Raw genomic sequence first — 21965 nt, 5'->3', positions numbered from 1 at the left:
GGATTTACAGTAAGGGTATCACATTGAAGGATATAATGTAATGACACCAAAAACATGTTTTTTATGATCGGGATTTTAGCCTATAATAAAAACATACCGTTACGTTTTAACGATTGTTACATACAAATACAATCACAGCTCAGTTAAATCCATCTATATAGAAAATACCTATAGGTGAAAAGCGAACAAGTAACGCATCAATAGTAAATTGACAGATTAATATCCTATTGAAGTTATCCACAACACGACCCCAATAAAGCCTAGATCATAAGCAGTCATTAAGTCATTAAGGCCATAGTAACTAACATTAGTAGGCTACCTTCAAACACATGATGGCCATTATAGGAAGCAAAGGCCAGAGGGCATCTATGTAGAACTGGCTACATTGGTAAATACTGCTGATCAATCAGCAACTGCTCTTGCCAGTTTATAATAGTTCCGTTTTGCCACCAGAAATTATACAAAATGTAGTTTTGTAGTTCCCATGTAGTTTAATGAAGTAGGCCTACCTACATCTCATTATCAATCAAGTGTCGATATTATAACATAGTTGTACAGTAGCTTAAGTTGGGCTTGTACCAATATAAGCTTAAGTAAGAATATGCAATGGTTATCCCTAATGCCAAAACATGTTGCATACAAAAATGTTAGTTGAATGTATTTGTGATACACAGGTTAGATGGATGCCACTAAAGGATGTAGAGTGTGTCAATCAAATGAGTACCAGTGGGCGACTTACCAGGATCAGTTTATGTTGAGGGGATCAGTGAGGAAGTGAAATCTTGGTTGATGGGTTGTTAATGAATGATGTTGCTATTTGTTCATTGTTCTTTTTCAGGTTTTGGTCCGTATGTGTTATGTTATGTCGTTATAAATGAATAGTACACTTAAGAACTATAGGCAAGTGTTAAGCTGCATCATGGATTCTTGTTTTGGTTTCATTTCATAAGAAACATCATGGATCACATGACTATTGGTAACCAAACGAAATGTTAAAATACATGTGTAAACAAGTCGGATCGCTTGTAGTCTATAGCTGACTTTATTGTAGTTTGGCCTAACTGAAAGTCCATCGAAAGATGTGTCTTTCAAATGCAGTGCTTATCGTGTTTACAGTAGACCTAGTAACTATAGCATAGGCTTATATGGATCAGACCACTTCTTTCATCGTGTTATTCTGTCAAGTTTGCAAAGCTTGCAAACATAAATGGTCGGTCTAATGAGTCGGGGCAATAAAGTAAAGAGAAAGCGGTATAGTTTGCAGGCTACCCGAACATGTAGTGATATTGACATCGGTCTTGTCAGCGGGCAGCAGTGAGAGACTTTAGAGGCGGTCCGACATCTCGATAATATTCATCCATCAATGAATTTCACTTGTTGTTTTGGCACTTTGTCCATTGTATAATACGGGCCTGATGGTAGCCTGCAAATACGAAACATTATGAAGACGTTTTATTAATCTCGCTGTCTCCGGACAATACTCGATTGTAATGCGACCTCTGTATGGCGGGTTGTGTCTGTCCCTCAAGCCAGCGTCCAATCACGCACAGCCTTACATGATAAGGATATTTTCACTATGTACAGTATGTTGCAAAAACTGTTGTGGTAATTTGGGCAAAGGGTGCGAAAGAGAAGCGGATAACTCCTCGGCTCGGGCACCCCAATCGATGTCTGGGATACTTCTGGTGAGTGCTACAACTACCTCTTTATTTGACCTGATTTTCTCGATTCATCAGTAGCGCAAGACTCAGGAAGCTATATCAATAGTCACTCAACTAAGCCACACTGTGACTTACCCTTTTCTATCTCATCGGGGTTTTAAATGGGCGCTGCGCACCTTTTCTCTGACCTTTTGCTAAAGTCGACAGACGGGGAAACATAAAAGTTTGGTGAATGTTGTTCGGCCACGGATGTTGTTCAAGCACAGCTAGGCCGATGCTTAGGTATGAACATCAGCTCCGAGGGACTGTAGGAACACTTTGCAAACGGGGGGAGGGTAGATGGGTAAGATGTGAAATGTACTCGGGGAGAAAATAACCGGATGAATGTGACTCAAATTGTTTTCATTCGAATACAATTCGTGCACGATCGACGTTTAATGTTCGCTTCGTGCTGCGCTTCGCCGACGACCCGATCGCATTGATCCCCGGGGTGAAGAAGTACAGGCAGTGCTGAACTGTTATGATGTGTCAATAAGTTAAAAGGTGGACGCCACTGATGATGCGAGGGCCGTGGCGCTGAAGCTGGACGTTGGAGGTATGTTTTGACATGATGTGGCCGTCATGACAGAGATCATGTATGTCTCCGGTCCTTCGTGGAGAGCCGCTCGTCCTCTTGGTCGGGGTCTCGGTGCATCACCGTGAAACGAGTATTATCGCTTTCTTTTGACATGATGTCCGCGTGTTGGTTCTCTGCCCCCCCCCACCCCCTCCTCCTCCCCCCGCTAAAAAATAGGTCTCGCGTCGATATTTCCTTTATAACCCAGGGCGTGCAGTGTCGTTTTAGCATGGTGTGTTCACGTTGTTCAATGTTTAATTCACTGCTCTGTGAAATCGACGTATAAACACGCGTTATGTAGCTCGTATGCAACTGTTTCTGAGCCAAGTGGTCCGGACCCTCTCTCCCCCTCTTGATTCCGCATCAAATGCATCGCCACCCCGCGTCTAGGTGGACGTTCTCCCGGACCGCTGGACCCCATGCAAAACGCAACCTTTAATTCTGCGAGTGTCAACGCAGGAGTGTTAATAAGCGATCCTCCAGCGGGGTTTCGAGTCATTGTATGTCATGGCTGTGACACGTCCAGCAGGCTGGAGGGCTAGCAAGCTAACTAGCTACTTTTATTCCTAGTAACTGGTAGGAAACGGGGCCACCGTGGGGTAGACACGGCCCACGGATGCGTGTGGCCGGGCAGAAGATCCCCAGTTTAATTAATGAACCCCGAGGTTTCTCGGGTGGGAGACATTTCGACGACGACGCCGCGGAGAGTTTTTGACAGGAGTGATATCCTAACGTTACTGTACTCTGGGGGGGGGGGGTTTTCTCCAAAGCAAGATGGACTCTCGTTCGCCTGTCTGTCTTGTCAGACCCCAGCTCGACGTTTTGCAGGGAGATGAAAATGTGAGCTTGTGTTACGCTTTGTATGGAGACTTTAAGCGAGCGATGTGCGTTTAGTTTAGCAACCCGTCGTGTCGGGTCGTGATAGCGCATTTAAAGCGTTCAGTTGCTCAAGACTTCAGGCGGTGACCCATCGGACATCAGCAGTTTTACCTGAAAACACAACCAAAGCACTGCGCAGCGATGGACTACATCCACTAATGCCGATTGAATTGGAGCATTTCTAATATTGCATTTCATTCATCGAGGGGTCGTGGCTTCTGGCCTTCGAGCTCTGGTGTGACTAAATGGGCGGAACGACTTCACTGCTGTAATGGTCAGTGATCAACAAAATGTCCAACAGTAGTTTCAAGAAATGCCCTGTGCTGTGTACGCACTGTCACTGGGCTATTCCCAGTTAAAGTTGCTCTGCTCCGGTTTCACGGTCGACTGAACGCGGTTTTCCTTGTTGTGAGCCATGAAAATGTGACGCTTAACTGAGAGTAGTGTCTATGTCTGTATTTTATAGGTCATCGTCATTGCATGACAAAGGCAGTGGCAGATCCATCTTCATCACTCATACAGCATTTCCATAGTTTGATCATAAGTAAGTATCCCTTTTTTTCGGTCAGTTTTCATTCAACATGTGTGTTTTGTTTCACCTTCTGTTTGGGATGCATCCGGGGAAAATGTAATGATGGCACTTTCTAGTCGTAAATCATAGTTGCTATGAAATTGATTAAAATGTGAATTTAATATTTAGTGTGCCATGTTTTGTAGTTTATATGTAAGATCAATACTTGTATGCATACCTTTGTATTATTTCAATGTACCGATTCAGCAGTTTTCTTCATTGAATTGTTCGTAGCGAACTATTACGTGATGTTATGCCAATTTGCATATTTGCCTATACTTGGAGTTGTGTCAGGTTAGCAAAGACACACTAACAATAAAATGCAATACAAGCCCTGTTGAGGTGACGCACGACTGAAAGGGATAATTAAGATAAGGAATTTGCATATTAATGAGTCAAATTAGACCGGCTAGACTTAAAGTATCCGAATTCAATCATTATTTCACATTTGGAGACTAGATCTGATGGCCAAAGTAAAATCTGTCTTTGACTTAAAAAAGATGACCTGTTCTCTAAAATGCCACAGTGCCCTTAATAATCCCATACGACTCAGTAAACAACAGACTCAGAGATGCAAGTCTCAGCTACAACAAGGTAATAGAAGCTAATTAAAAAGTCTTGAACGAAACAGAGGGGTAACAACAATCCTTTACTCAAACTAGGTCATTTATCCTATTTATTCATAACCAAGGACGGTAATGTCTAATAACAGTAGATGTGCAAGGGTATGGTTGGGTAAAAGGTCTCCTTGCCCATTTTCTGAAGATGTCCAATTTCCAGATAATGTCTACAACCACATTTGGCTATTATCATTTCTGAGAAAACCTTAGGGCAACCTACAATTTCACACTAGTTTTGGTTGGTTTTCTTAAGCAATGATGCACGTATATGCTAATAATATCTGCTCGCAAAAAATATCTCCCACATAGAATTCGGCATAGTTTTATGACCTTTTTATAACTTGATTACTTGTTCTACTCTTTGAAATACAAATTTTAATCGATCCCAAAAGAGGGGGGTGGGGGGGAGGGTGGATGAGACTTTGATGCTTTTACATCATCCAAGTCATTGAGCCGAATTGTAGTACACCTGTTGTTGTACACTCTTATACGCACCTCAAAATTGTCAGCCCTTTAGACAGATATTGCAAATAAAAATGCTCATAAAACTTTTGTCGTTACTATTCATCATCATGTTTGAAGTAAACGTTGAAGGCCTTTAGACACTGTAAATTGACAAAGTTTCAAGGGCCTCTTCAGACAATGATTTTAATAGGCATCTGTTTGATTTTGCTATTGTTCTGTTATTTGTATTACTGCGATTGGTCAAAGCATTTTCTGTCAATGAATTGTCAGGAAAATATTATATGAAAATGACAAAGTTCTTGCTTACGTGCCATTTTAACTTCAAAGGCTCATTTGACTCGTTTGAGCTTGTCTCCACAAAATCTCCAAGTCTACGTTAGATTGATCAATGCTCCTCAAGGGAATACTGCCTGTTAATTTGAAGTTTTTAGTTAGGTAAACAACAGGGATAAAGGGTATTTTCACCATTGATACACCAGTAAGACAAAGCAGGATATTTGGTTCCAAGCCAGGGTAAGAAGTTAATGAGGACACACAAATCTGGGCAACAATTCTAGCAACCCTAACAAAAGGGTCCAGAGATGTATACTACCCTGGATTCTATTTTGTAACATTAAATGTTTTAATATGGTTTCTATTTTTTAAAAAGGTAGTTGCAACCAAATAAAATGACTAGGGAGAACTGATATAGAAAACGGTAACATTTAGTGTACATTGAGGTCGGGTACTGCAGACAGTGAAAGAAGGATGGGTTTTGTACAGCGTGTACCATTGCCGTGTTTTAACTAAATTATTTACAATTTGACTATGCTACTTAAGCGATGAGTTTATTACATGTTGTCCACATTGTAGAGGTCGAAAAAAAAAAAAAGATAATTGTTCATTTACTTCAAAGATTTACCAAATTCTTTTGTTCTCAAAACTGTCACATTCAGTGAATTGCATATCATTTGAAATGAATACAACATAATATTTTTACTTCCTGGCAAGCATAACGCCATACAAAACTTATAAACAAGGAACCTTGCTACCTTAACATAGCTTTTACAAGCGTCAGACCCTATCTCTTCACAAGAGCAACTGTACATTGAAAAGTTTAATCTGTCATTAATAATATGTATTAATAATAAGTCCTTTTTAACCCCCTCCAAAGATGTGCACAATAGTGCATCTAGCAGTGTGCTTCTGAAAAGAGCGTTGGATGCAGGTGAAAGCTAGCCTAATTTATGTTCATAATTTAGTAAGAAAAGGGAAATTGTTACATTTCAAGGACGGCAAGTTTTGGTAGTGGACGCAATCGAAATCTAAAATGTACATTCCCGGTTGAATTGGTAAAATCCCATTTACAATTTGTATCGCACTACAGGCTAAAGACCAACAATGAGAGGTTATTGATTTAAGGTATCTGAGTTTGCAAACATTTATCAACGTATGTTCTATTTTTCGTTATGACTATATTTTGGGAATGTGGTCTTATTCTTGGTGTGTGTGTGTGTGTGTGTGTGTGTGTGTGTGTGTGTGTGTGTGTGTGTGTGTGTGTGTGTGTGTGTGTGTGTGTGTGTGTGTGTGTGTGTGTGTGTGTGTGTGTGTGTGTGTGTGTGTGTGTGTGTGTGTGTGTGTGTTCCTCACATGCAACAACAGACCGGCACCACTGCACCATTGTGTATGAAGGTGTTATCAGGAGTGACCCACACAGTATTATTTTATGCTTTATGTGTCCAGCTCAAACAGTGACACATAACAGTCATTTTCACAACTCCAAATTAATAACACCATGGTTTTATTGGCAACTGGAATGTGGCTTGTTCAATCCCCCTCTTGCCCCATCCAAAAACAAAGTGTCCTTGAGCAATGCACATGCACCCCTACACTGCGCCTTTAGCTAGTAGAGTCATTGCACGGCCGACATTGATAGTGTTGTATGTAATCACAACATTTTTGACCCAGTACCCAGGAATGGATAATATTAAAGTTTTAACATTAGCGTGGAAAAAATGGTGAAGGGGTGAAACATGAATCAAACCAATATGGATACCTATACCTGTTATTCAGGAAATGGAATAGGAAAAAACAAGAATAGGCTACTTCCCTACATAATTAAGAGGACCAAAATAATGGACAGCAGTGTCTAGATTCTATTTACTCTCACTGTCGCACTATTGATGTTGTATAATCCAGCTGTTATTTAAGTGGTTGGAATTGATGTGTTAATGATAGGGCACTTCAAGTAAGCCTGATTGGCTCGTGCAGCAGTTTCAGTAACAGATAACTTTCCCAGTTAACATTTGTGGTGAAGTGCTAGCATGCCAGATATTAAAGTTGCTGTAGGTAAGATTAAAAAGTTCAATTAAATAAAGAGAGAAAGAGAGATGTTGAAACTAAACTACAGAAAATGCTTTCTGCTCCCTCCCTCTCTGCGTTTCTCCGTCATTGAGAAGTGTTGCATTTCACAAATCTGTGATTGAAAGGCATTAAGGATTCCCTGAGCCAATCAAAGAAGAGATGCCCTGATTGTTGAGAAAATAATGCAATAAGTTATTTAGAGCAGGGCGATGGACCACACACATGTATATGACATTTTGAGACCGGATATTTCCTGGAAACTCAAGACAAAGTCAGCTTTTTTGTCAGTTCCAAAGTATGTGCCAGACAAAGAGGAACCAAAATTGCAATTGTCTCCAACCCACAGTGCAATAATATCCTAATGCTTGGATGCTGTCCTTTTGGCTCTGTCTATGAACAACCAATGACATCGACTTGGTACTTCCATCATTATACCCACATTAACTTCAAGATAACAGCCAAGATACTGTGGTAGTTAGACAAACCCAGTCCATTCGCCAGGCCCTGAGGCCTAGATACGGCCTGGTCCTAAACGTTTATTTTTTCCACCAGGGGCGGTAGGACCATGAAAGGTGGAGGAAGGGGCAAGGAGCCCCCCGCCGCTGGGGAAGTCGGGGGCAAGCGCCCCAAGCGCAAATGCCTGCAGTGGCACCCCCTCCTCTCCAAGAAGGCTCTGGATTTCTCAGAAGAGGAGGAGGAGGAAGAGGAGGAGGAACTGGAGAAGGTAAGCCTGGGCCTCCCGGGCCAAGTTGGTCAAAAACCCACAAAGTGGTTTGATGGTGTAGATTTCGTAGAGGAACCACTTTTGATAAAGCTTTTATTGATTATTACTCATCATCATTACGGTTGTTGATTATCTTCCTGGTGGATAGTTTAGCTGACACTTGCATCCGAAGCTACTTGCATTGCCCAACTTTAGATGCATTTTATCAATGACTAGGTAGGGGTCAAGAAAGGTCAAGGACGCCTACTGGTATTCTGCAGACATTGGGGTCCGCTGGGAGTCAAACCCCCGTACCACTAAAGACCATCCTGCCGTTTGTGACGCAAAGGCGGCGCTTAAACTTTGCGTCCATAGCCGATCACGAGAAAGCAGTACATCTAGTAGACCTTGAGGCAGGAGGTCTCCGGTACGACTCTCCTAACGGGTTTACCCGTCGTCTCCAGCCACAGGCACCTTGTGGCCAGGCCCCGGGGCCCGGCACGGAGCAGTGCGTGGTGGCCAGGGAGGAGACGGAGGAGGACCCCACGGAGCAGCGGGCACGGCGGCCCATGAACGCCTTCCTGCTCTTCTGCAAGCGCCACCGCTCGCTGGTACGGCAGGAGCACCCCCGCCTGGACAACCGCGGCGCCACCAAGATCCTGGCCGACTGGTGGGCGGTGCTGGAGCCCAAGGAGAAGCAGAAGTACACGGACATGGCCAAGGAGGTGAGTGCCCTGGTTCCTTATCGGTTTATTTGGCAATGCATTTCTCCTCGATTCCGACTCCCCGAAGTATCGAATAGACTTTTAGTACGATTTGCATTCGATTTAATGCCTACTCTAATGCATGTTATTGTGCTTTTGAATGGCTGATCAGCACTTTATAATTTAAGTTGGCACCTGTCTCAATATTTGCAGCCAACAGTTTATTTTCAATACGTGGTTTAATGTAATTGGTACTATTTGTGTTTACTGTTTTGTTGGCAGGTAGTGCCAGGCTAATGATTGTAAACACTGCTTACATTTTCTTTGAAACCAACTCTTGGATGTTTTGACATCTTTCCCTGACCCTTTAAATTAGCTACACAGCGGAAAATAAAGTATGCCAATTGCTTTAAGTACCGTTTTCAACTTTAATTTGAGGAACAATGCTTCATAATAGCCCTTACTTATACCATGGCAAATGATTAAATGACAGAGGATATATAGTATATATAACTATTCTTTGCCTTTTGTCAAAGACTAATAAAACACCTGTTTTTTCAGACGAATAAAACGCCCATTACACAATTTTAAATAATTGCGAAAACCAATCACAAAAGGGTCGTCCAAACCTCAGAGGAACCTTTCTTTTCTCCCCTACACCAACGACCGATTTGTGTTCCTTTCCAGTACAAGGACGCCTTCATGAAGGCAAACCCAGGTTACAAGTGGTGCCCCACCACCAACAAGCCCGTAAAGACCCCCCCGTCCTGCCAGCCCGCCTGCAACCACCGCAAGAAGGTCTGGTCCTTCCCTTCCAATGCCCCGTCCAAGGACTCCACCGCTGCCAAAAAAGTGCCCAAGTCGGCTGGCATGCCCCAGTTGAACTTTGCCATGGCAGGTGGGTGTCTGGAGCCCGCACTCTGAGTGGTGGCGGCGCACTATTTGCAGTGTTTTGAGTTATTATACCTGTATTACAATTGAGGGGTTTATTTTGAAGGACGTCTTGTGCTTTACCGGTGCAATGATTTGAATGGGCCAACATTGACAGAGCAACTCCTTGTTATTGCCCTCATTAAAATGTCTCTGGAACACTTTGTCTTTCTCTATTTGAAATAAAATGCACTCCGCTGTTATTCATTGAAGAATATTAATTGATACAATTCTTTCCTATCCATTCATATATTAGAAATCAATAATGGTTATGTATATATGGTTATGAATATTAACAAAGAGTGTGTGCGTGCTTGCGTGTGCGTTTCTTGTCGTCAGATCCTACGAAGATGGGCGGACTGAGCATGCTCCTACTGGCTGGCGAGCGCGCTCTAAGTGCCAGAGAGGTGGGTACTGTGCCTGCACTCACACACGTATTGACCTCTGGCTGTAATGGTGACCATCACAACTAGAGGGAGCCAGGACACCTAGCAGAATAGATGGTCTGTGTTCTGGTTTGGTTTCATGTGATCTAAATGGCCAAATTCATGATTTATTTTACATTTTCAGAAATACTTATTAGTTATTGGTAATGTTTTTATTTAGGATGGCTTTCCGGTATTTAAATAACGGTATTTAAAAAATGTATTGGAAATGCCTGTGAAAAAGGGCAACACGTCAAAAGCAATACATTATTGCTTTTAATAACTCTGATTTCATATGTCTTTATTTTGTGTTTTTAGAGCCCACCCAGCAATTCAATACCAAGCTTAACAGGGGTGGCAATCACAGAGAACACCCTCCAAGGGAAAAAAGAAAAAGAAGAAGAAGAGGTGTGTGACACGAGACTCTGTTCCTGTATTTGCATGTTTTGGACTCGGGCCCTACAATTTGTTATTCCTGTGCCTCTGTAACAATTGCCATGTAAAAACGTCATCCCAAACCCCTAGTGCACTGCAGGTAGCCAGTGCAGTAACCTGTCAATAACCAGGGAACCCATTAGGAGCTCCTACCTTCCCCCCTGGGAGTCGCTTGCTAAGGCAGCTATTATAAGTCACAATCCCAAGAAAATTATGAGTTTATTACTCATTGCTGAATGACAGTTAACAACAGCTCACAACAATGAACAAGTAGGTGCTGAGCCCAATTATTCTGATATTCGTTTTTTTCGGTAGGCATTCAAAACCAATGTTGAAATGCTTTGTGGGTTTTATTCATGAACAAAATGTTAATGCAACAAATAAAGAGGAGGTATAAGGTAAGGTTACATTCCGTCAGAATATCCCAGGGATCAAATAAATAAATATATAAGAGGGCGAGAGACATCCCTCAGTCTGAGAACGCTTCGTGTCAGCACTTGAGGTGCGCTAACTGTAGCCGTCATCAAAATGTCCTGGGCGAAGATGGCAGGATCCCACTCCCATACTATGGAAGCTGTGCATCTTGGGGAAACTTTTTGGGTTATTAAAAGACCATCGAATGAACGCATTTATCCGCAGTTCACCATTACGGCAGTAAATGATCTTCTTATTTTTGATGTGTAAACATTTCGTGTGTGTTTATTGATTTATATTTCTTTATGAAAAATGTAGCAGCCACAGCAATGTGCTGAGACGGTCCGTTATTACATTTAACCATAGTTGTTGTGTGCTTTTGCCTTCCTTCTATAGACACTAAGTGCAACACAGAATAGAGTGCCGGACATCTCTAAAAACAGGGTCAAGTCTCCCCTCTCCCCAATGACAGAGGTAACTTTGTACCATAATGCCACAATTCATTCAAATACACACGTAACTTCCTTGTAAAGTTATAATGGTTTACATCTAGTGGACTATTGATTTTGTCATTTGGGGCAAATAGTTGACCTTATTTATTTGGTTATTGAGGTGTATTGCAAGTGTATGGTAGTCTTTAAAACTAATTTCTGTTGTTTAAAACCAGGCCTCCTTTGATACCAGAGCAAGTACAGATTACTCGCCTTCTGTGGTTTCAATACCAGTTTGCCTTTTTAAGTCTGATACACCTGATACCATCGGATCCCCCTGTAGCGGTGTCTACGTATCCTTATTCAAAATCTGGCTTTCCTTCTTTGACTGAATAAAGCGGGCGTCTCCACATCCAGCGCCGTCTGCGGCCCCGGAGACCAAGCCGTGCGGGCAGTCCGCTCTCTTCCAGCTCGCGGAGGTAAGACGATCGAGATGATCAGAGGGGAACTGTTTGAAGTGCGGTTACCGAATTCACGAGACGAGCCATGGACGTGGATGGCAGTGTCCACACAACTGTGTGATGGATTGAACTATTTAATTATATTCTACTCAAGGTGACATTTGCTCATTTTCCTTTGATAGATGTGCTTGGCGTCCGAAGCCGGGAAGATAGAGCCGGCCGTCTCCAAGTCTCAGGAGAACCCATCCTCCTCTCTCTCTGTCCAGCCGGCCGCTCTGGTCAAGGCAGAGGTCAAGTCAGAGGTCAAGCAGGAGATGATAGACCACCGCGACCGCACTCACTCCTCCTCCTCCTCCCGCTCTCCGCTGTCACCGCTCTTGCCTCCGCATTTCCCCTCTTCCCCCACCTCCTCCGTCTCCTCCTCCTCCGTGTCGGTTACCCCCGGCAACATCACTGCTACGGCTCAGTCGGACGTCCAGAACGCCCGCGCCATCAAAAAGAAGACCAAGAAGAAGGACTCGCCGACGGACGCCGCCGCCGCCACCGTCGCCCATAAGCTGTCCGCCCGGCCGTCGGCGCCCTGCCCCTCCAGGAAGCCCAGCGGCGAGAGCCCGGCGGCGGACCTGGACAGCGTGTTCTGCACCATCGAGGCGGTGGCCAAAGGCTCCTGGACGGTGGCAGAGGCCGAGGTCAAGGTGAGGAAGAGGTCCCACGACGGCGGCGGCACTGTCAGCCCCGGGTCGCCCAAGAAGAAGAGCAAGCCCAGGACCCCCAAGACGCCTCCCAAGGGGCCGGCAAACGAGGAGGCGACCGCCAAGGGAGAGGAGAGCGGGAATCCCGTCCGGCTGCACAGCGTCTCCTCGCTGTCCGAGGTGGAGAACAACAACAACAACAACAACAACGAGGATGACCTCAAGGAGGAAGAAGAGGAGAAGGAGGAGGAGATGGAGACGGAGGTCGTTCCCGCCAGTCCCAAAGAGGAAGCGGTGGAGATGTCAGAAGAGGAGGCGGGCGGGGTAAGTGCCGCTCAGTCCCCCGGGACCGCGGGGGACCGCGGGGGCTGCGGGGGCCAGGAGCCCCCCGCAGCCGGCCTCAGGCCTAAAGACGAGGAGGCGGAGAAGGACAAGGTCCTCGAGGCCATGGAGAGCGGCGCCGAGAGCCGGGGCTCCCGCAAGTCTGAGAGGAGCTGTAAAGGAGCGCTGTACAAGACCCTGGTGTCCGAGGGCATGCTCACCTCGCTGAGGGCCAACATCGACCGAGGTACGACAGCGCCAGGTGTCCTCGGATGTCATTGTCGTTAAATATGACGCTTCTTTTAACATGTTTAGTTTGTGGTTATTCTTCTTTTTTTTTTTTTTTTTTGTAGAAATGTACACACACGCACTCCCTTTTTGTGTTACATGCAAAAGAAAATTCACGATAGAATTTATGTGTTTTTGACGAATGGTCTCTTTCTAGGTAAACGGTTTGCTTTCCGTGCGTCGGAGCACGATGCCAACTGGCAGGAGGAGGGCTGTGTGGTCCCCCCGACGGGACCCCCAAACCCCAAGAAGCTGAAGAAGTCCAAGTCCAAAGACGAGTCGTCGCAGGGGTGAGGAGCACGTCTCAGCCTTAGCTGCATGTCTTTTCTGCGTGCTTTGACAGTTGGCAGTAGAAGCTTGTGAAAATATATCATTTTGTAGCACATCCTATTCACACTTTCTGCTTGCTTGGAAAGACAAGTTGAAGCTGAAATCACATTAACGCCTTTTCAACGCCTGTCAGCCTGGGGAAACTGGAGGAGGAGTTTGAGAAAAAGTTCAACAGCCTGCCACAGTTCAGCCCCATGACGTTCGACAAGAAGAGCACCATGGTGGTGAAGAAGAAGAAGCCTGACAGCCCCCCCACAGCACAAGAGGAGGGCCCTAAAGCTGCCAAGGGTAGGCCCCCAAACGTCACCCCAAAACATTGCATTGTGCATTCTCCTTCTGTTAATGGGGAATGGCCTTCATTTCAATCATGCCCCCACAATGCACTTTTCTGTTGTTGTTTTTCTTTTGTGTGAGGTCTTTTGCCCGCAATTCTGCTGTGCAAAAATCGTTTTGTTCAGTAAGACCATGACATGACTCCATAACATGGCTGTTCCATTCCCTTCTTCTTTTGTTTCTTTATGATTTTTTTGTGTGTGTATTTGTGTGTTTTTTTTTCGTCACATCAGGGTCATCTTCATCTCAGAAAAAGACTTCATTCCACAAGATTGTTAGGAAGCACAAACAGAAAAAGGAGAAACCAAATGTGCGGGAAAAAGGTGAACTTGCGTAAAAACACTAAAAACATTAATATACAGATGTGAATGTGTGACGTTCTTCAACAATATGTTCAAAACATGTTTTTTCTTTTTGAGTATTGTCGACCACCAAAATACTTATTTTTTATAAAAAATCTTGATTTTAAGTATTTTCGCCATCTCATTACGAGGTTGGTGAAAGTATTGTTTCACAACAATATTAATGTGACCAGAACCAACAACAAGCAAACAAACGATAGAAATCACAGTCAGGCCAGGCTTTTCACACCTCCGTCCTTTTGTCTCCTCCTAGTAGCATTGCCTAGCGACCTGGCCCCGCCCAGCGACTCGGGGACGAACAAGGCCAAGCTGTGCGCCCCACCGTGCGTCCCGGCCAGTGCCCCGCCCTGCCTCCCGCCGGCCCCCGCCGGCCCCGAGGCTGCGGGGGCCACGGCCCTGGAGACGCTGCTGGTGGGCAGCCAGAAGAGGAAGGCCCGGAAGAACAAGATCACCCACCTGGTTCGCACGGCCGACGGCAGCGTGTCGCCCATCGACGGTGAGGGCGGGACCCGGGGCTCCTTTTTTTTTTCCCGCCTTTTTTGCGTCCCTCCCTTCGCAGTGTTCTGGGGCGCTGCAGTAGATGGAACGGTTGACAGCCTGTTCAACTCGATTCAAAATATAAACAATATAAATGGCTTTTATCGTTCTGTCTTGCTCAACTTGTAGAGTGCGATGTTAACACTGGCATGGTTGGGGGTCATTACAACTGGGGACGGGGGGGAGGTGGAAATCCATGTCACACATACAGTGCATGCACTCGGCGTATTGTGAGGCACTCACATCCACCAAATGACCAGCGATTACTAATAAAAGTGAGTCATTTTCAGTTTTGTCTCTTTTGGTTGCAGAAGACAAAGCCAAGGAGCTCCCCCAGGAACAGGAAAAGAAGCCATTATTTACCCAGCAGAAGTTATGCAAGGACCAGCGGTGCTTCGAGGCCCCCAGTCCAGAGCGGGTGGACGCACCCGGAGGGCCGCAGGAGCTGCCCGCCTTCTTCAGCCTGGCCGCCCTGGCCGAGGTGGCGGCCATGGAGAACGTGCACAGGTAGGCCTGCAGCCAGGGCACTCCAGGTTCTCTGGGTTGCGATCAATGTATCTATATTCCCTTCTTTTTTTTTTTTCATCATCTTTTTAGTACACAACAAACTGTTGACAGAATGTCAATATATCCCTTCCCTCCACCAACATCAACACATGAATACCTACATGCATGCAGATACAATACACATAAAAAAACGAAAACAATAATAACAAAACTATTTAATATATATAAAAAAATATGAATAATAAGATGACGGAATTTAAGTAGTTATGAAACTGATTAAGCCGATTAAACCAATTACCATCTTTGGTGATTTGTGTCATAATATTTTTGTGCGTTATTCTAATTATTTGTTGATCGCATGGATAGTTTCGGTCATTGAAGAAAACGTCATGTTCGTGATGTGTTTTAAAGAGGTCATTCAACAATGTAATTCAGGGAATTTTACACTTGATAGAATTGAAAATGGGAACCCTAGTATGTATAAAGAATTTTAAATGTTACCAGTGGCTCACGTGTTGGTGTCTGTCTCTCCCCCTGTCTCTGTGCTGCTGCTGCAGAGGTCAGAGGGGCAGCGTGTCTGACACTCAGACCAAGGAACTGGCCAAGGCTCCCCTCCTCATCTCCTGCTCCGACCAGTGAAAACCCTGCTGCTGCTGCTCCTGCTGCTGCTGCTGCTGCTGCTACTGCTGCTACTACTGCTGGCAGAAGCACCACACCATGGATGCTATAGGACCCAGTGCTCCACAATTCCCTCTTGATACTGCCCACTGTGGGGGAATGGTGGTGGTGTGGGTTGGGTCGTGAAGCAGGAAACTTTGGACTGAATTTGACCAACCCCCCCACCCTGTCCCCTCGCATCCTTCTCTCGCCCTGACCCCCGATGGATTATTTTAAGCTCTGCGGTCGGTTGCACCAGCTTTGTGTAAATTCAAACTTAGATAAAACCGTGTTGAAGTGTTTTAAGTCAGGGTTGGCCAATGACCAATTCAAAACAGGTTGCATCACATAGAAACTAGTTCTAACGTATCGCTTAGTAGTTACTTAATATTTGCAGTTGAATTTTCTTTTTATGATAATCCACAAAATGACAGAATTATGGGTATTGTTACTGGTTATGACATTAGTTGCGTATCAGTGGTGCAACCGTGTTTAGTAAAATTTGAAACTGCGGTTACTATGGACTTGACGCACAGACATGGTAGCGAAACTTACACATAGCTTGTGCAACCCCGTCCAGGCCCGTTAGTGGGGAGGGAAGAGAAGGTAAGAGTCAGCCCCAGCCTACCCTGTCCCACCTTTCCCGCCTTGTATATCTCAGTGTTCTCCCTGAAGCCTTTGCTTTTCGGTAGGATGAGGGTGCCTTTCTGATGTCTTCAAAACGCTCTGGTAGAATCATCTGTTCAAGAAAACAAGCAAGCCCGACCTCCTCCACCTCTCTCAGTGAGCGGCTTCCAATATCTAGACCAGGGGTCACCAACCTTTTTGAACCTGAGAGCTCCTTCATGGGTACTGAGTCATACCAAGGGCACCCTGTTTGATACACTCTTCTGAAATAACAAATTTGCTCAGTTTGCCTTTAGTTATATATTACTATTAATGATGATTAATGATACTCATCTATGTGAAACATGTTAATTACTTGAGTCATGTTAATGATTTCTCACAATAATTATCAACAATGACTTAAAAGTTGGGAAAGAGTTGTTACTCCACTCAAGAATGAGTAGTGCTATGTTTAGAACAGGCCTGCGGGCGCCTCATATGGTCCTTGCGGGCGCCCTGGTGCCCGCGGGCACTGTGTTGGTAACCCCTGATCTAGACGGTCTTTCAGTCACAAACCCCTGGGCCACATGGAGGTCGGATCTTGCGGACAAAGAAAAAAACAACAACGCCAATCAGTCACGCTAGGTAGGACCCAAGACGCCATTCCTTTTTTTGTTTTTGTTTTGTTTTGTTTATTTTTTACCTCGGACACACACACCTCCGGTAGAATACCTCTTTATCTGGACAGCTCTTACCACTTTGCTCCGTTTCCCCCCCCACACTCTCCTCTAAGCTTTGACCCAAACTAATGTAACCAGGGTAAATCACCATGATGACAACGGATGGGCTTTCGCTACCGACATGATGCTTTGTGTACAGCGCACCTCGCAACGGTGTGAGCGAGCTAATGAAGAACTCGAAAAGGTCGAAAAAGTGTTTTCTGGACGTTTTCCCGTTTGACGTTTTCTTTTGTCTTACTTAGGACGTGCTACTGTGTGAACGGTATGTGGTAGCGACCCTATAACCCGTAATAGATTTAACATTGTAAGAGTAGGCCTCTTAAAGCAGCGTTAACTCTTAGCTAGGGACGTGTTTGTTTGTGTGTCTATTCATCCTTTAGAAGCTCACTATGATCCCTCGGTCCGGTTTTATCCAGTGGACGGACCACTTTAAAAACACACAGAATCAATGCTTTTATTTTTATGATGGTGTGTGTGTGTGTGTGTGTGTGTGTGTATAGAAGAAATTAACGGTTCTAAATAGCCTTAACCCCTCCGACGTGTACCTTTATGAACCCCCCCGGCAGACTCCTCTTCCTCAGCCTCAATAGAGCTAAGGAGCGTGGGCACTTTTCAGGTGTGAAACGCGGTTAGTGTCAATATACTTGATCTTCTCACTCGGTGTCGCGTGTAGGTTAGTACCGTGCGCACAGCATATTTGAGTACATTATTTTGGTACTTTTGTCTGTTGTGAAAGAAACTGCAGGCATTTGTAGGCTGTGGTAAAAATGGATTTCCAGTAGGTATGCCTTGTCTCCGATGGCCAAACTGGTTAGCTAGAATGTGTCATAACTTTATCTCTTCAGAAAAGTAATTCTTCTTCTTTTGTTTTGAAACGACAAAAAAGGGATCAATATCCAACGGGCCTCATTCACAAAGCACATTTTAAAAGCTACACTATGAGATTATCTTGTCAATCGATCCTTTATTTTAATTACGTATCAGCAATGGGTGTAGTCTATTCGCTGGGTCAAATACAGAGACTGATATTAAAGCATTAATTCTACTCCATCAATCAGTGATGCAAAAAATACTCATATGCTATACTTAAAAGTAAAAAAATACCCTTAGAAAATGGTACTTGGTTGGACTCAAGTATTGCTATTATATAGAATGTACTAAATTGAAAACGAGCTCATAGCATTCATTCATAGACCTGTAAGTAACCCTAACAAGTGGTGATGCTCCATTTGTGGTCCACTCAACAGTTTCCCCTTATTGTCAGCAATGATGAATGCTCGTATTTAATAATAATGTTATGTAGTGTCTCTTTAGTAAAACTGATATTCAGCACTTGAACGTGTGAGATGAGGCTAAATGTAGCAAAAGTGATTTATTTGCTTTGGAATGTAGTAGTTTAAATGGAGTAAAAGTGTGAGGTCCCTAAATATATAATTACCCAAATCATGTATATAGATGGCCCAAAATGTTCCAGACCTTAAAAGTACTCAAGTACCTCAAATCAAAAGTAACACCGTTGGGCCTGATTTACTTTATAAGTAAACGGTCTCTCATGCTTTAATTTGTCAATCTCGCATTTCAACTTTTGACACAAATTCCACATTAATAATTTAGATGGATGGCAATTTAAATTTTTATTTGAAAATAAGAAAGTATGAATTACATTAGTAATTATCCTGGATACGGTAAAACTAGGGGAAAGACAGCAAAGTTTGATGCAGTTATGCTGTATTTCATTAGTGAAATATCCAGAAACGTGTGTGCTTTTAGATTGTTTAATGCTAACAATGTTCAAATATTTACATTATATCCCTGTAATTTATATATATTTGGTTTTTCAATGGTGGATAAACTATAAATATTAATCAATTATGGATTCTTGAATCTAGGCTTCTTCCAGTTGAAGCATTAGAATTCAATTTGAAGGGGATCCTCATTTTTATTTTTGCTCAACGCTATGTTTTCTGAATGAGGCCCATTGTACACTTTCCCTGCAAAAACAGGCCCTGGTAACTGAACTAAACCAGACTAGGCATCAGGTGTCACATGTACGTCTCTGGTCAGGTCCTCTTTTGCCAAGTAATCTCCTCAAAAGGCCATCAGAATCCAACAGGCGTAGTGTTTTACGTGTTTCTATTCAGATAAAACAATGTTGTTATCGCTAAACTATGTAATTCTGTTTCAAACCGTATGGTCAAGATGCATTCGGTTTCCGGCCTGGCTTTCCCCCACCCCGGTTTGTGCATCTGTACTGCTGAAGACTAGGGTGGAGGTGTCTATGGTCAAACCACAGCTTTGCTGTCTTCCCATGGGATAGAATTAGCCGAGAGAGACCTCAAATGCTAGCTCCCACTGCTTGTGATACATGTGCATACCAAGCTACTCTTAAATCCCAGTTTTTTTGCCAACCCGCTCCTCTCAAAGGAAGTTGCCCACAGGTCTATGAAATTTCCTTTTTGCTCCTCGTTATCGACCAATTCCTGATTTATTACAGACTTATGATTCAAGCAGTGTATCTTTAGATTGGTTGTTTCCATTCCGTTTTGTTTCTTGTTTATTTAAGTATTCTGTTGCATTTACAGTACTCTCCTAGTAAGGCTGATTTATCTTTCTTTTGCTTACTTTACTCTCGTACTTTTTTTTTTTCGCGAGGCCAAGTTTACTGGATTATGACTGTTGGCAACAAACCCTCGTACACAAATGATTGCTTGTAGGCTAACTTATTGGCTAAATGAGCAACAAGTCTTTGTCTATTCGAGACATTAGCAGTGGTCCTTCGCTGGACGATTTTAGAAGTCAACTGACTTGAAGGATGTGACATGAGGGCCAAGTGTCACTGGAGATGGGGAAAATCCTCTTCTTTTGAGGTAGTGTCTGTCCTTAATCAGGACATTATTACTTATTGGTCGTGCTCGGCCCTTGTGCAAAAGATATTAAGAACACGGTCATACTGTGTGATTGCTCCGTGAATTTGACCGTTAATGCTAAGAAACTAACAATGTGTGTGCCCCCCCCCCCCTTATGCTGAAGGATAGTGATAATGCTTTAAGATAATCTTAATAGTGTTTTGTTTTTTTCGACATTTAAGAAATGTTGCATAAATGATGTTTTATCCAGGCAGTAAAACTATATAATTCTTCCACTGATGTGGTTTTATGTGAGTCAAAGAAGTTGTCTTCCCCCCCCCCCTCCTCCCCCTGAAATAGAGATATATTTGCTTATTGCAAGTGAGTTTATTGACATTTGCCAAAGAAAAGGGAAAGATGTCTTCAAATATAAATCGTATATGAATATATATATATATATATATATATATATATATTAAAATACAAGCATGGCGGTTGCACTGCAATTTGTAGTTATATAAATCTTCAGGTAACATGCTCTCAGCACAACAAATCATGCGTGTCTCAAGGGGTTTACCTTTAAATTTGAACCCCGAGTTTGACTGGTGTGCAAAGAAAAGAAAGGCATCACGCAATGCCTCTTTTAATAAACAGTGTGTGCACCTTATGACCCAAACCAAAATGATCATGATCTTTCAAGGAAATAACAAATTTTTACCCCATCTTTGAAATTATGCATTTTGAGATATATGTGCTTATAGCACATCCAATACAAAAAACACCCCCATCAATGACAGCCATAATACTATCATTCCACATCCTTTCATCTTTTCTATGTAGAATATTGCCTCTATAGATCTAAAATTCCTATATTAGTTACCTAAATGACTATGAATAATATCCTTTGTGCTAGTACTGTCTTCTCGAATGTAATCATTTTGTACCTGTATTTTTCTAATTCCACTTCAGTCTTGATTGTACTGTATGTATGCTATGGTGTACTGTTCCTCGGTGCATCGTTCGTCACGACTAACAGTTCTCGTCACGAGATGGCCGCTGTGCTACGAAACACGATGGAATTTTGTGAAGGTCGGTGTCCGAGGAAAAAGGACTCGACTGACAAGCAGCCCTTAGACTGATGATTGAGTGTCTTGCGTTCTGGATGACGGGACTATTGCTTTCCCCGGTTTGGTATTATCTTTACTTTTTTTCCTTTCCGTTTTTTCTTTGCAGTAAAGTTTAAAAAGAAAATGTAAACTCTGTTCAGGACAGTAAAAAACCAGAGACACTCCTGCAATCGACAAGAACATTGGAATGCTTGGTTTTTTACTTATTTATTACAATTCCCTTTTTTTTCTAATAGATTTAGTACAATAATGAAATGAAAATATACAACTTAATATGCATCAATTTATACATAAATTCTGTGTAACATTATCTAATCTTTACTGGAATGTATATCATGGCTTCCTTGTTTTTTTGTTTTATTTTATTTTCTGTGTTTTTGTGTGCGTGTGGAAAAAAGGTTACGCCAGATCTCATTGTCTATTTACTCTTGATAGTTTTGAAACAACTCACGCTAAATCTAATTTATGCTATGAATAGTATCACCATGACATGATATATAATTTTGTTGATTGTTGCAACCTAGTTGTTAAAATGCAGCCTTGCCTTACTGGAAACCCTGCGTAGTGAGGGGTCCCTTAGCTACCCCGTCCCTGCCCAGCCCTCCCCCTCCACAGCTCCTATGTCATAACACTGTTTGCCGATGCAACTATTCCTTTTACACTTTCTGCTGACGCAAATGTTACTTCTTGAACACCTATTAAAATAACATATTAAAAGCTCGCCGCTGCTGTGAATGACCTTTCCTTTCCGTCTTGATTACAATGAGATGATGGATGATTGAATTAATGAAAGTCATTCCACTCAGGCAAGCTTGTGTTCCTGTCCTTCCTGTTTAGAGAATATTTGTCATTATTTAGGATGGTGGAACGGGGACATCCCCTGTCACCAGCTATAATTAGTGAGCTCCATCTTAATCTTGTTTATTGGTAAGCGACATTTAACACTTTTTACACATTGACT

General features: G+C 43.2%; 1 protein-coding gene across 5 annotated transcripts; it reads left to right on the top strand.

Moving 5' to 3' along the window:
- Positions 1-749: 749 nt before the first annotated feature.
- Positions 750-21764, top strand: LOC130385230 (HMG box transcription factor BBX). 5 transcript variants are annotated; one of them, XM_056593644.1, is made up of 16 exons: positions 750-1685; positions 3623-3700; positions 7708-7879; positions 8323-8583; positions 9250-9460; positions 9832-9899; positions 10236-10325; positions 11163-11240; positions 11596-11676; positions 11841-12918; positions 13117-13249; positions 13423-13577; positions 13856-13945; positions 14241-14480; positions 14833-15028; positions 15586-21764. In XM_056593644.1, exons 3-16 carry the CDS (start codon positions 7721-7723, stop codon positions 15665-15667), a joined length of 2922 nt encoding a protein of 973 aa, XP_056449619.1. In that variant the 5' UTR covers positions 750-1685; positions 3623-3700; positions 7708-7720; the 3' UTR covers positions 15668-21764. The 5 variants fall into 5 exon arrangements, with proteins under 5 accessions (XP_056449619.1, XP_056449615.1, XP_056449617.1 ...); XM_056593640.1 differs by having other exon boundaries at positions 14238-14480; XM_056593642.1 differs by lacking the exon at positions 750-1685 and adding an exon at positions 1698-2256 and having other exon boundaries at positions 14238-14480.
- The last annotated feature ends 201 nt before the right edge of the window (positions 21765-21965 follow it).

Source organism: Gadus chalcogrammus, chromosome 7 (genome assembly GCF_026213295.1).
Source record: "Gadus chalcogrammus isolate NIFS_2021 chromosome 7, NIFS_Gcha_1.0, whole genome shotgun sequence".
Lineage (NCBI taxonomy): Eukaryota > Metazoa > Chordata > Actinopteri > Gadiformes > Gadidae > Gadus > Gadus chalcogrammus.
Note: the sequence above shows the minus strand (reverse complement) of the source record. Positions and strands in the feature narration are given on the sequence as shown.

What these genes read in the sequence shown, in the direction of transcription:
- LOC130385230 (XM_056593640.1), top strand. Translation starts at nt 7,721, where the DNA reads ATGAAAGGTGGAGGAAGGGGCAAGGAGCCCCCCGCCGCTGGGGAAGTC. An exon ending in GGGCCCTAAAGCTGCCAAGG is followed by an intron (nt 13,578 to 13,855) that starts GTAGGCCCCCAA and finishes TCGTCACATCAG; the next exon opens with GGTCATCTTCATCTCAGAAA. An exon ending in CAGCGTGTCGCCCATCGACG is followed by an intron (nt 14,481 to 14,832) that starts GTGAGGGCGGGA and finishes TTTTGGTTGCAG; the next exon opens with AAGACAAAGCCAAGGAGCTC.